At 36.4% G+C, this 14,629-nt stretch overlaps 1 protein-coding gene and 1 long non-coding RNA gene across 3 annotated transcripts in view; one reads left to right on the top strand and one right to left on the bottom strand.

The window, feature by feature from the left end:
• LOC115232321 (E3 ubiquitin-protein ligase RMND5A) overlaps positions 1 to 14,629 on the top strand; it is a 30,225-nt gene continuing 15,596 nt past the window's right edge. Inside the window, exons 1-3 of one of the 2 annotated variants that reach the window (XM_029802145.2) lie at positions 1 to 419; positions 8,467 to 8,612; positions 13,720 to 13,857. In XM_029802145.2, coding sequence (XP_029658005.1) covers positions 284 to 419; positions 8,467 to 8,612; positions 13,720 to 13,857 — 420 coding nt within the window. In that variant the 5' untranslated portion in view covers positions 1 to 283. The remainder of the gene's footprint in view (positions 420 to 8,466; positions 8,613 to 13,719; positions 13,858 to 14,629) is intronic. The other variant, XM_029802144.2, reaches the window with a different exon arrangement.
• Positions 897 to 2,831, bottom strand: LOC118767960. The gene is made up of 3 exons (XR_005003878.1): positions 2,652 to 2,831; positions 1,108 to 1,411; positions 897 to 917 (listed from the first exon to the last, which is right to left on the bottom strand). It is a non-coding gene; the product is annotated as an uncharacterized LOC118767960 (long non-coding RNA).

The following is a 14,629-nucleotide window of genomic DNA, read 5'->3' as shown; positions in this document are numbered from 1 at the left end:
CATCATATTTTGTTTTGTCAGAAATTAACCGATCAACAAGCAGACATCTTCGAACTCAATATAAGAGTTTCGTCCACTTTATTTAAAAAAAAACCCCAAGAGCCTACATATATGTAAATAATAATAATAACTCATTACTATTTTTTCAAATAGTTATTTATTTATTTCCTTTGTGTCTAAACCTCTTCTTCCGGACTCCCCAACAGTTTATTTCGTCTTCACTCTGTTCCCTTCTGTAATTTTTAAATGACTGTTCTTTCATCTTTATCCAATTCAACTGAACATGGATATTTGTCTTACGGTGGAGAAGGAATTAGAAAAAGTTTTATCAAAATTCACTGCACTTCGGGAACATACACAGCGAGCTTTGGGTGACATAGCAACCTCTGTAGACAATATCAAGAAAGAAATCAGTGAAGGTATATATTGTCTATTTACATACGTTTAACTACTACTTATTATTTATTGTTGTTTATTGTTTTGCAAGCATGCAAATAAGAGTTTATTCTGCATGTTTGAATCGTGTTTTTGCTAAATTATAAATACATATTTCAACATCCCGCACACCTCCATAAATATATGGGTTTTACTGTGAAAGAAATCAGCGTATAGTATGTGAATGCATAATGCAAGGGTTTAAGCTCTTTCTGAGACCTTGATTTCAATTCTCGGTTCATAGTTAAGGCATAAATGTCTCAAATATCAAATATGGTTGAACAAACGGTAAATATAACTCAATACATGGGTATGTATATATATTTTAATCAGTTTTCATAGGCACGTGTTTTGTACATGTTACTTCTATATAAATCAGACATATATAGGAATCAGTTATTTTTGTGGTTTCGTTTATTCAGTACCTCATTTATTTATATACCTCCCACCGCATTTAAATATTCTCTGATGATTGTGTGAAGCTAAGAAAGAAGGCAAATATGTATCGACATAAAAGAAAACAGTTTTTACACTTTTTTGTCATCCATCAGGGAGGAACGGTAACTCATGCGAGCAAATTAGTAAAAATTGTTTTGCATTTTATACAACTGCTATTTGTAATAATAATAATAATAATAATAATAATACACAAAAACTATAAATAAAGCTTACTTTTAATGATCCTGTGCCTTATGACGAAATCGCTTTTTAGCCTTTGTGGAAGGATTCAACCTCACACTATTTCATTTTCTTTCTCAATTTAGTCTCCACCTTATTAATTAAACTCCTGTCTTATCGACTCCTTTCAATATATGCTCCCAGAATTAATAAAATTAGCGTTATTGACTCTAGGTAGTTTTCTGCAGAAATCATCTCACACACTCGTTGGAAAGGCTTTGTTATTGCTATATTTTGCCACTATAACATAACAAGGCGCCATGACTCATTAGTATTTCCGTTGTGGCCATTTAATAAGCTATATAGATGAAAATAAATATCACGAAATATATAAATAATAAAGTTGAATGATTTATAATGTCGAGAAAGTAGAGTAAATGTAAAAGTCTTTTGTTTGAATTTACGATAAAAAATAATAAAAAACATACCTTGCATTATATACACATATACAGGACAACAAATGAGAAAAAGTAGGCAAATTTGCCCGAATTAAAACCTGCCGTCTTGAAAAACGAATGACATTAGACAATGTAATCCTGGATATACAAAAAGACTGGATGGGTACGGTTGTAGCGCTCTCAGTGAGGGCTGATTTGGGGCTAAACGGCGAACATTTGTTTGTATGAATTCGTTTCAGTATTTTATAAAACCATGCACAAATCATAATAATGGAATTTTGTTGTGTTTAAAATATATTATCTATAAGAAATATGTATAGATATTTGGATACTATTTAAGAAGAGTGGTCCCGGTGCGCGCACTCGCGCATCCACGCTAGGTCGTCGTTGTAGGATCGACTATCTTAGCGCAGATGCCCGAGTGCGCGCACCGGGACCACTCTTCTTAAATAGTACCGATATTTGGTAGTAATAAAATGACCGAGTATCATAAACTATAAAGGAATATGACAGACCGTTGTTTTTTGCTGTCTTCTATTAGGGCTTACTTTGAAGCAAAAGCGATATCCTAAACAATAAGATCGTCACAAATAAATGAAAACTTTCTATTTCTATTCTAAATACCTCGTAATAAACCTTGTCTCACACATACAAGCACCATAGGCCCTGCACGGTTTTCAGGTTTACACAACAATTTATTTCTGGGCGTTCTTTGTCAACATTAATTGTCCCTGTCAAGCAGAGATATTTTTTGTGAGCATTTTGTTATTTGATTGGCCAGCTTCATCTGAATTAGTTGCCTAGTACTCATCTGTTATTTGATCAACCATATTTATTTTTAGGGGGTTGTAAAAATGCTGTTATCTTGGTCGTGAATAGACATCTTTTCAAAATAGGTAATGGATATACATGTTGAATTACTTACGTATATATCATTGTATATATGTACATATCATCATCATTATTTATATTCGTTGTCCTTTCTGGCAAGGGTTGGACAAACACAGTAGTACTTTGGCCACTATGTTCAAAGAACACTCACTGATAGTTAGGTCTCCTAGGCAACAAGTTATCACCTACTTCTAGAGAACCACTTGGGCATTGGATGCAGTCTATTTTGCAAGTAATCTTGGTACTTACTGATCCTGTGCACCTACTGCTTGTGAAATTTTCCCCCTCTGTTAACCTACTGGGAGTAAGCTCATCTTGTTCACATTTCATTTTTACCTTGGTTTTTCTGGCTGAAAACCCTTCCTATCACTAACTACTTTTCAAAATGTACTGGGGTTCATTTTTTTCTGGCACCAGCATTGTAGAGATATCCTGTCCTAGAAAAAATTAAAGGGTCCTCACAGCCTCAGTTTTTACAAGGTGAGCTCATTGTATTTTTTGTGACACCAGCACTAGAGAGGTAGCTATGTCCTTAACATGACTGTAACGGTAAATTAAGTGGAGTCAGTGGTCACCAGTTGTAATGGTATAGTATTAGGGTGTGTGTTGTTGTCAGCCATTACCAATTGTAATGGGTGTTGATGTTGCTGATGTGCAAGATTAAAGAAGAACAGTGATCGAAGTTGTAAACAAACATTTATTTACCATTACTTTGTATATAGCCAAACATGACGGTCTGGTATGACAAAGAGAGATATCCTAGATTTCTCTTGTTCTTGTCATTATGTAGTAGTAAACTACAGATATAATGTTGTAGAGATGAGAAAGTAAGCTAGTGAGAGCGGTAGGACGAAACAACTGCTTTGTTGGTGAGTTACCATAATTGTCTCTCTGTGATTTTTCTTTCAGAGACGGCGTTTCGTTGGCCCAGTCAGCCAAATGGAGTTCTTGTATTTATAACTATACAAAACTAGTTAGAAAAATAGATATATTGCAGAGAACAATAGATATTCTTTGGGGGTCTGTTATCTCAATTCCATTCTCCACTGCATACAAGCAGTTAGAAGGGTCAAGTTAGCAAAGCCATATGTTAAATGTAACCATTGTTTTCTGTGAGAAAAATGCTAATGAAATATTATGGGAAATTTGCTGATTTATGTTCGAATCTACTCTATGTCTAAATGAAGTCCGCTACATTACTTCCTCCCCCAGAGAACTTCTAAGAAGAAGAAACGAACGATCTAGGAAGAAAAAGCAATGCATTACTCAAGGAAAATTTCGCATATCAGGAGAGAGAATCATTGAAGTGTATACAGACAATTTTTTTGTTTGGATAAGTCCAAATAGCGGTGTCACTTTGTGGAAAAAATGTGCAGTCAGTGACAGGGCAGTGTGGGAATGAGTTAGCAAGTACATGCATGTGAGGGCATATACATGAGTTCAGGTGCACCTATCACAATTTACTGTAAAATAAGCTCAGGTGAGAAAATGAGTGTATTCTTAATTTATGATATCGTAGAATTTCATGCAGGGTTCCATTGTGTGAAATGCCTTGAAGGTTTTTCAGAAATGAAATATGCCTGGTGTTATTGTCGTTGGTAATTGCTGAGGTTACCAAGACAGTATGGCATGCTGGAGTGATGCATGAAACAGGTAATTTTCTCCATTTATTACATGACCAAACAGGGGTCTAACGGATGGAAGTTATGTCTGAACATGAGCAAAGAGAGCATGTGAACATCCAATGTGCATCTAGTTGGGAAAGAGTTGAGCAGGCACAGACGTATTGAAAACAAGGCAGTTGAGGCATGTGTGTATTCAAATGCATGCGCAAGGCCAGGCGCTGAGGAAAGGTGCATGCATGTATGCAACTAGGTGCAAGGCTGAGGCAGGGCAGTATGCTAGTGCAGTGATTACAGTGTTGAATATGCCTGTGACAGATATTGAATGCTTTGAAAGCGAAAGTGAGGCATGTTGGGACATAAATGACAAACAACTTTCTCCATTAAATACATAACCGACATGTAGTCTTACAGAGGCGAGTTGTGTCTACAAGGCATAGAGAGGATGAGAAACAAGCGAGAAAGGCATTGTGTGGTGCATGAATGTGACAGTGTTAGCATGCAGGTATATATGAACATTGTGTGGTGCATGAATGTGACAGTGTTAGCATGCAGGTATATATATGAACATTGTGTGGTGCATGAATGTGACAGTGTTAGCATGCAGGTATATATATGAACATTGTGTGGTGCATGAATGTGACAGTGTTAGCATGCAGGTATATATATGAACATTGTGTGGTGCATGAATGTGACAGTGTTAGCATGCAGGTATATATATATATGAACATTGTGTGGTGCAGCAAAAGAAATGAACAGTATAGAAATGAGTAAACAAAAGTGGCAAACTTAGCTGAAAATAGTGCGTTTTCTTAAAAGTCTACTACTGAAAACTGAAAGAAAAAAAAAAGTGCATACAAAGAAAGAGTTGAGAGTCTCTATGTGAGTTTTATATTTGCAGAAAAGTTTGTAGATAATAAAGGCAGTGAGCGGGCAAAATGCTTAGCGGTATTTTGTCTGCCGTTAGGTTCTGCGTTTGCTCTCTGACAACAATAAACTTATGTGATTCCAATAAGAGTTGACTTAGATCCTGATGAACTGTCTAACCCATGCATGTATCAAAAGTGGACATAACAATGATGAAATATATATATGGAGGAGCACTGGAGCCCTCTGTTTGTCTCCTCCAGTCACTGGGTTCTCCCTGCTCAACCCACTCCATTGCACTTACCACTTTGTCTGCTCCCTTTCACGCTAACCTCTGATATTACACTTCCCTTTTCCCCGTCTTTTTCGTTACCCCGCCTCAAATGCTCCTCTCTTAGTCTATCCTCTACCATCCTTTAAATCTGTTTCTTCCAACCTACTTTAACTTCTACACTTTCAGTCAGACAGCCTCTTTATTGTATTGGCGTCATGTAAAAGCACCTAGTACACTCTGTAATTGGTTGGTAAATTCAATCAAGAAGCAATAACACAGAACTTGAGGAGGCCGTTTAATCTTGTCAAGGGTAAGGCAACCTCTTCAGTGTGGGTCTCATGATCATAAGGAAAAAAAAAGAAGAAAAATGTGAAGTGATTGGTATTAGGAAAGACATCCAGCCATAGAAGCCATGATAAAACTAAGACATTAGTGCAAGATATCCTTCAACTCATTAGATCCTGTTGAACTGTCTAACTCATGCCAACATGGAAAGCAGACTTAAACCGATGATGATGATCATCATAACAGCAGTTACAAGAGAGAACGTTTAACAAAAACTGTCCCAGTAACCATATTCGTTGGTTTCACATGGTCTTTGATAAAGTTAATTATGAATGCTTACAAGCCAATGAAGTAGCAAGAAATAACAGTCAAATCTCCCTCAAGCCACACCCTACTACTTTAGAAAAGGAACAGAGACATTGGATAATGTGGTTCTGGGTGCATTGTACCAAAGCTGAGCTGGGATTAAACAACATTTTGAATATCTACATGAACAATTCACATAAATTAGTAGACTTCGAGGCAGACCACATAACATTTTATAGCAGTTATGAGAATTTTCCCATTTACACAAAATGTTAAAAGCCTTTTTCTTTTCTTTTTTTTTTTTTTGTGTGTGTCAGTCCTCATGTATTTACTGACAGTATTTTACATATGCTGGTTGATACAAAGGCCATTGTAAGAACTCTAACAAACAGAAAACTCTTCAACCTGTCAAATATCAAGAGTATCACAATATAAAGGATGTCATCATCATTATTTAACATCCATTTTCCATACTTGTAAGGGTTGGACGTTTGACAAGAGCTGGTAAGGCCAAGGGCAGCACCATCTTCCATTGTCAGTTTTGACATGGTTTCCATGGCTTGTTGCCCTTCCTAGCACCAATCACTTCACAGGTTGCTTTTTATATGGCACCTGCACTGGTATCAATTCTGTTGTAGCAAGGTGCTAGATATCTCAGACCTTGAGTATTTTTCCTGATTCTTTCACACACACACACACACATTCTAAAAATAGCAAAAACTGCATCCCAAGACTACTTGTTATTTTGAGGATACACTCTTTAATAAGTATCAGGTCATCCCATAAGTTCTGTCTGAATTTTAGATAAAGAAAACAAATGATCAAATGTTATATTTAATTGAAATTCAGTCATTAATGTACTTTCTCAGATTATCTATGACTTCCTTCCATCTATTTACAAGCTTTTTAATCCCATCAATGTAAAACTCTTTTGGTTTCAAAGTGAAGAACTCTGAAATGTCAATTTCGACCTCCTCCTGGCTTGCAAAAGTTTTGTCCCCCAAATGATTCTGTAAACTATGAAACAAATGGTATCCTGAAGGAGCAAGGTAGGGAGAATAAGGTAGATGAGGAATTTTTTCCCAACTAAGCTCTTCGATCTTCTGTGATGTGATCTTTGTAGTGTGGGGTTGCACATTGTCCTGATGAAAAATCACTCCTTTTCGATTCACTAATGCTGGTCTTTTTTCTTCAAAGCTTGGTTAAAATGCTCTAATTGCTGACAGTAGACTTGAGCATTGATTGTTGCATTAGATGGTAGCAATTCAAAGTGAATTACTTCTTTGCAATTCCTCCAGATAGAGAGAAAAACCTTTTTTCCATGAAGTTCCTTTCTTGGTTGTGGTTGAACTTTTTCCCTTTTACAAAGCCACTGTTTACAACATTTAACATTTCAATATAAGATCCATTTTTTGTTACCAGTCACAAGTCTATCCAAAAAGAGTGAAATGAGTTCACAAGAATGGAGAGAAGAGCAGATGTCAACTCTGGATTTGCAGTTGCTTTTGGACAATTCATGAGGCACCCATTTTCCAAGTTGTTGAAGATGATGATGAACAGTTGTATGGTTTGAACTAAGCTTTATTGCCAATTCTTCAACTGATAATGCAGGATTTTCTTCAAGTAATGCCTCAAGGAGCTTGTCATCAAACTCAATTGGACATCCTGTTCGATCTTCATCTTCAAGGCTGAAATCTCCACTTCTGAATTTTGCAAACCATCTGCAAGTTCTTTCATTCAAGCATTCTTTCCCATTAACTGAGTGTATGTTTCGAGTCGCTTCGGCTGCAGAGTTTCCATTTTTGTATTCTTAATGCATTATGTGCCTTAAATGCTCTTTGGATACTTCCATGTTAGAGTTTTAATCAAAGAAATTTTAATTCTATTATTCTGTAAAATAATATTTAAATAGTTTAAATGTACACAAATGCATAAAAATGATTTTAAATTCCATTAGACATTCTAAAATATTATTAAATTTCATTCAATTTTAAAAAAGGTAATATCAGACTGAACTTACGGGATGACTTGATAATACATCATCTCTGTTCAACATGTGGCTTATTCTGTGTACATATTGGTGAACCAGAAAAGTTTGGGAGCAGCTCTATGTGCGAGTGTGTGCAATGTGGTATAATAGTAGAAACATTAGCAAATATGTCAATAGTACCAATACCATTTACTTTCTTACTGCAAGTGTTTAGGACTCAAGTTCTGTGAAATCCTATATATTGCAAATTCAAACCATGCAAGGAAAATGAATGATAAGGGATTGTCTAAATTCTGAACTATTTAAAGCCTAACAGCAGTATCTTATAAAAAGAATTATTTTTCTATACTTATACCAGTTATATATCTTATTTCCCAAAGTGGTTTGATGTCAGAATCATATCACATTGGACAGCAAATCTTCCAGCTTTTTAAGTTCTGAGTTCAAACTCCACCTAGGGCAACTTTGCCTTACATCCTTTCAGGGTTTTAATAACACAAGGTACCAGTCAAGTACAGGGTTGATGTGATCAACTTGCCCACTCCCTGAAAATTGTTGGCCTTGTGCCAAAATAAGAAAGAACTATTTCTCTAATTATCAAAAACAATTTTTTGCATAAATGATGTTATAACAATTTCCATTGGATACTATTAAAGAAGAAGAATGTAAGGAATTTTTACTATGATTTATTTTCTGATTGTATACTTTTGTTTTCTTCAGTGCCTGCAGATCATGAGGTGTCTGCTACCCAGTCTATGGTCCTGTCCCAAAGCCTGCGCCGAGTTCGAGATACAGTTTCTAGACTCAGCACCGAACACAAGGACCTTCACAGTACAGTATCCCGAGTGGGAAAAGCTATTGATAGAGTCAGTTGATTTTATTGTTTTTTTTTTCCATATTTTTGTTTGTTTGTGTATTATTTAATTTTAAAGTTTTATCTCTTGTTAAAACTCTTTATTTTATTAATTTCATACGATACAAAAATATAGGAGCTACTTTTGTATTTTTTATACTGATCTACATAGATATTAAAAATATTTTTTAAATATTCTTAATGATATTTATGATGGGTTGTAATATAATTTATTACTTATTATCTTGTTGATTTGAACTTGAAAACTTTTTATGTTGTAAGTCAAAATCAGACACAAAATTGTGTATGATCAAAGTATTTAGTATCATAAAAAAGTAATCAAGTATTTGTAGTATCACCTCTCTGTAATAATATAACGTATCTATATAACTGTTCTGTAGTCCCACATGAACAAACAAAAAGCTAATGAGACAAAATATGTAATTAGTAACTGAACAAATACGCACCAAATCCCCCTGGGATCACTTCTGTCTTAAAAAGAGTAAAAACACATTGATTAATGTAACTGGATATAGAAAAAGAAGGATGGTCAATGCTAAAACGAGTCAACTTAGTCAAGATTGACCTGGGGGTTTAACAGCAATGTTAGAAAATTGTTGATCATATGTCTTTTCAAAATTGAGTTAGCTAAACAATAATGTACAGTGCCAATGAGGGAGATTCTTTGTGATTGTTTGACTTGATATAAATAATAAAGTTTCCCTCAAATACCACACAGCCATCTTAAGAAAGGATACATTGAATAATGAAGTCCTAAGAACACTATATACACACGCACACACGCACAGAGAGATAGAGAGTCAAGTGGTTGGTGAGAGCTGCACAAGCCATGTATAGGGACACTACCAATAAGGTGAGGGTAGGCAACGTACAGTGAAAAATTCAGGGTACAAGTAGGGGTTCACCAACAATCGGTCCTCAGCTCCCTCTTGTTCATCATAGTCCTCTAGGCAATAACAGAGGAATTTAAGATAGGCTGGGAGCTCCTCTATGCTGATGACTTTGCTCTTATAGCTGAATCACTGTCAGAACTAGAGTTGTTCCAGGTATGGAAGCAAAGTTAAGAATTGAAGGGCCTTAGAGTTAACCTAGCAAAAACCAAAGTCTTAGTATGTAGGAAGGCAGATAGATCGCAAATCCCTCCGGGTAGATGGCCCTGCTCAATGTGTAGAAAAGGCAGAGGTAGAAACTCCATAAGATTCACCCAGTGTGTGCTTTGGACACATAAAAGGTGCAGCAATAATCAGAGGAAGGTTTATAGGGAAAATAGCTTTTGTATGTGGAAGATGCACAGGTACAATAAACACTGAAAGTGTACAGAAAATAGACTCCATCAATTGCCAGTGGAGTAAGCTAGAGGTAGTAGATAACTTCCATTATCTAGGTGACCAAGTTAGTAGTGAAGGTGGATGCTCCGAGAGCGTAGCTGTGAAAATAAGATTAGGTTGGGCAAAGTTCAGAGAGCTCCTATCTCTGCTGGCAACAGAGGGCCTCTCTTTCAGAGTGAAAATCAGATTTTATGATGCCTGTATGCAAAACAGCTGTGCTACATGGCAGTGAACATGGGTTGTGACAGGCAAGGACATGCATGGGCTTGAAAGAAATGAAGCCAGTATGCTTCACTGGATGTGCAATGTCAGTGTACATGTTCAACAGTGTGTAAGCATCTTCAGAGAAAAGTTAGGCATAAGAGGCATCAAATGTGGTGTGCAAGAGAGACAACTGTGCTGGTATGGTCATATAATGTGTATGGAACAGTTGTGTAAATAAGTGTCAATCTCTAACTGTGGAGGGAACCTGTGGTAAAGGTAGACCCAAGAAGACATGAAATGAGGTGGTGAAGCATGATCTTTGAACTTTGGGCCTCACAGAGGTAATGACTAGTGACCAAGACCTGTGGCGATATGCTGTGCTTGAGAAGATCCATTAAACCAAGTGAAACTGTGGCTAATGCTGGTATCACATAAGTAGCACATAAAAAGCATCTTTCAAGTGCTGGGCCTCATGAAGGCAAAGTGGCTTAGCTTATTTCGTGTGTTGGGCCTCACAGGGGCAATGACCGAGATCTGTGGCATTATGTCGTGCTTGCGAAGAAGACCCATCAAGTCAAGCAAAATTGCAGTCATGGCAAATATTGGTATCATTATATGGCACCTGTGCTGGTGGCACATAAAAGCACCCATTACACTCTCGGAGTAGTTGGCATTAGGAAGGGCATCCAGCCATAGAAACTATGCCAAATTAGACTGCTGTCTGGTGCAGCCTTCCAGGTTGCCATCCCTGGTGAAACTGTCCATCTCATGTCAGCATGGACAATGGATGTTAAATGATATATATATATATATATATATATATATATATATATATATATGTATATGTAAAATGACTGGATGTCCATGAGTGGAATGCTTTTTATCATTGGTTTGCTCAATCAGAGCTGATCTGGGGCTAAATAGCAACAACTATAGCATAAAGTTTCATATACAGATGATTTTGAGCTATCTCCTCATACCAGACTGAGCAGTGCAGCTGCTCTGTTCCTACACTTACAACCCAGAAACCTAGTCCTAAACACCAAATGTTGCTCCTACCAAACCAGTCCTTTTCCTTCCTGCTAGCAACCCCTAATGACATCAGATTCAGTCAACCATTGCAGCCAATTACATGAACACAGAATATGTGAATGCCAAAAGACTAAGAATTACACACAACTTCTGTAACTGCATGTATGGACAACATCATCATCACCATCATCGCGTAACGTCCGCTTTCCATGCTAGCATGGGTTGGACGATTTTGACTGAAGGCTGGCAAACCAGACGGCCGCACCAGGCTCCAGTCTTGATCTGGCAGAGTTTTTACAGCTGGATGCCCTTCCTAATGCTAGTGGGTGCTTTTTATGTGCCACCGGCACAAGTCAATAAAACAAACAATGTTCAAATTTACTAAGAGTGGCTATATTTGATTACATCAAAGATCCATAATTCATGTACAAACAATATATTAGATCCATAATGGTTTGTGTCAGTCAGTTTTGAATTTTCAACCACAAATCATGAGATTACACAGCAGCACACTTCAGTCCTCACAGGTTGTCTACACAATGAAACAAAAATACTCAAAATGAAAGGCATTTTGCTACACTAAGTCCAGCATTTACAATCTCTACTATTACATGTTCAGTCAGCCTCAAATACCCAGACAAAAACCATAAAACACTATCTCTCGCATTCATGCATATCGCTACAGATAATGCCAACTGCCACATTCTGATTGAATCTCAGTTTCACTGTGGCCACTTTTAGATCCTTCTGGCTGCTACATGATCACTCAATATGTGAGAAATATATAGGGTAATGTTGTATTGGATACATGTACAAGAAATTGGCAGGTTAGTCATGGCTGGAGTAACTTTGATCATTGGTCTGATCACACAGGGCTAACCTGAGCCAAATAACAACTGATATACAGGAACAAATAAATCAAATGAGGAAATGTATTATGTCTAAATTAACAGAGTGTACCTCTTATGGTAAACCAGTACATGTTAGAGTACATCGTCTGTTCCTCAACCAGAGCTGGAGCATGGTATATCCGTAGTACTTGATCTGGATTTTACCTAGATTATTTGATTGATTAGTTGTGTTGGATGTTTCTTGATCAGGAGTGACACAGGACTTTACAACAACAACAAACTGCCTTCAGTAGCCGATATAAATTTTCGTCGGCTGGTGGTGGTGAGACAATAGCATTTACCTCCCTTCGTTATTTAACGCGCCTTTTTCTATTCTCTTTTTCTTGATCTACTGTTTTTTCTCATAATTTTTTTCCTATTTCATATATACATTGGAATTTTTTGTATCTAAGGTTAGTTTGGGCTGAAAGCATAAGATACCTTTAATTTTTTTTTGTCATATTTTATATACTCCATGCTAGAAACCTATTTAATATTATAGGACTCATGGAAGTTGTTAATTATAATAAATGGACCCAGGTGAAGCCTTGAAATAATGTAAAAGGGCCAGTACTCCTACCTGCCTGGCACCTGTGCGGGTGGCACGTAAAAAGCACCCACTACACTCACGGAGTGGTTGGCGTTAGGAAGGGCATCCAGCCGTAGAAACACTGCCAGATCTGACTGGCCTGACGAAGCCTTCCAGCTTCACAGACCCCAGTTGAACCGTCCAACCCATGCTAGCATGGAAAGCGGACGCTAAATGATGATGATGATGATGATGTATATATATATATGTGTGTGTGTATGTGTGTACATATTTAATTTCTAAAGTCACAAGGCTTCATATTTTAGGGTGGAATAAATCAAGTGTATTGACCAGCACTTATTTATTAACATCAGAAGAATGAAACCAAAATTGAACTTAGTGCTACTAAACTTTGCAAGGCGTTTTTTCTGTACATCTATTGTTGTTTCATCAGAAATCCGTTGACATGTAGATATAATATATCTCTTCTTCTTACTCTTGTGGACATTGACTCTTAACTTGAGAGCACAAAGTCTTTCATTGGAGCTTTACATCATATAGTGAAAAAGGGAGTGAGAGTAAACAGAGAGATAGAGAGAGAGTTAACTTTAGAAGGGTAAGATGAGTCACATGCTATGCATGATGGCAGGCAATGGTTGAGAGAGCAAGAATTATAGACATGAGGAGAGGGAGTAAATGACAATAGTTATGTGCAAAGTTATAAAAATGGGAAATTAGCTTTATATAATATTATTTAAAGATATTAGATATTTTTCTTTCAGAAATTAGTATTCATTTCATCATTTTGTATAAGCATCAAGAAACTCAATAGGCAGTTAAATTATAAGTATTCAATGTATGCCATATTTCTTGATATTACCCATAGTGTTAAAAATATATTTCCAAAGTTCTGTCATACGACAGGTAACAGTCTAGTTCAAGTTCTAATGGGCATTTCATGAAAATTTCTTCTACATCTGATTTTTGTATAATAACTTTTAATATTTATAATAATCAAATATAATTTAGATATTTACAATATTCAACAATAATTTCCATATCTTTGTGATATTTATATGTGTAAAGTTTAATTATCTTTTCTTTCTTTCCCCCCAGAATTTTAAATCTGATTTTAGTTCAATAACCACAGCTGGTGCATTTGAAGGCGATGAAAAACAGAAAATTCTAAATAAAGTTGTGTGTGAACACTTTTTACGTCAAGGAATGTTAGATATAGCTGAGGCATTGAATGAGGTTAGTAAATGGTGAATTTAACAATTTCATATATGCTAAATAACCAAGTACAATCTATTTCACGTTCAAGACAAGGCCATTTGCCAGTTAAGCCTGTATACAAAAGCCCTGTAGACACCGACATTCTAGCAACCAATTAGTTCTTCTAATTGTCCTTTCCACTTACTACAAAATCACTTCATTCTGAATAGAGCATTAGGCCACTAACAACTTTTTTCCATTGTTTCAGAGGTGAGGCCTTCATCTCCCAGGTTTTGTTGGTTTTAAATTGTCATTGATGCTTCAGTGACTTTGCTTCTTATCCAGGTAGGACTATTGGCCCTTTTACATAGAGCCAATACTCCTACCTTGATAACGGCCCTATGTAAATCTGTTTTTATAACTAGGAAGAGGTAATCCATATTAGTCTGCCTTTATCCATTGACCTGTCCAGCATGAGAGGCCCTACTTGGATTTTGTGCTTTGTGCATAGTTCTTAGGGTCATTGGAGGCACATAAGCCACCACACTAACAGACTGGACCATGTGATAGTATTGTCCTTTCTATTGCTACTATAATGGTCTGTACTCTGATGAACTTTCGATAAACTCTCTTCTTACCTGTTTTTTCACCCCCTCAACTACCTGGAAATGTGTAAATGCAATTACATTAACCTCATTTAATTATTATTTGACAATTCTTGGAGGGTTCACTTAAAAGGTTATGAGAATGCTACTCAAATTGATGATTGAAAAAAAATGTTTTACTAACATATTTATCCAAGAATATTTTG

This window comes from Octopus sinensis, linkage group LG2, assembly GCF_006345805.1.
Source record: "Octopus sinensis linkage group LG2, ASM634580v1, whole genome shotgun sequence".
NCBI lineage: Eukaryota > Metazoa > Mollusca > Cephalopoda > Octopoda > Octopodidae > Octopus > Octopus sinensis.
The sequence above is the reverse complement of the archived record's forward strand: the minus strand, read 5'-3'. Positions and strand labels throughout refer to the sequence as shown.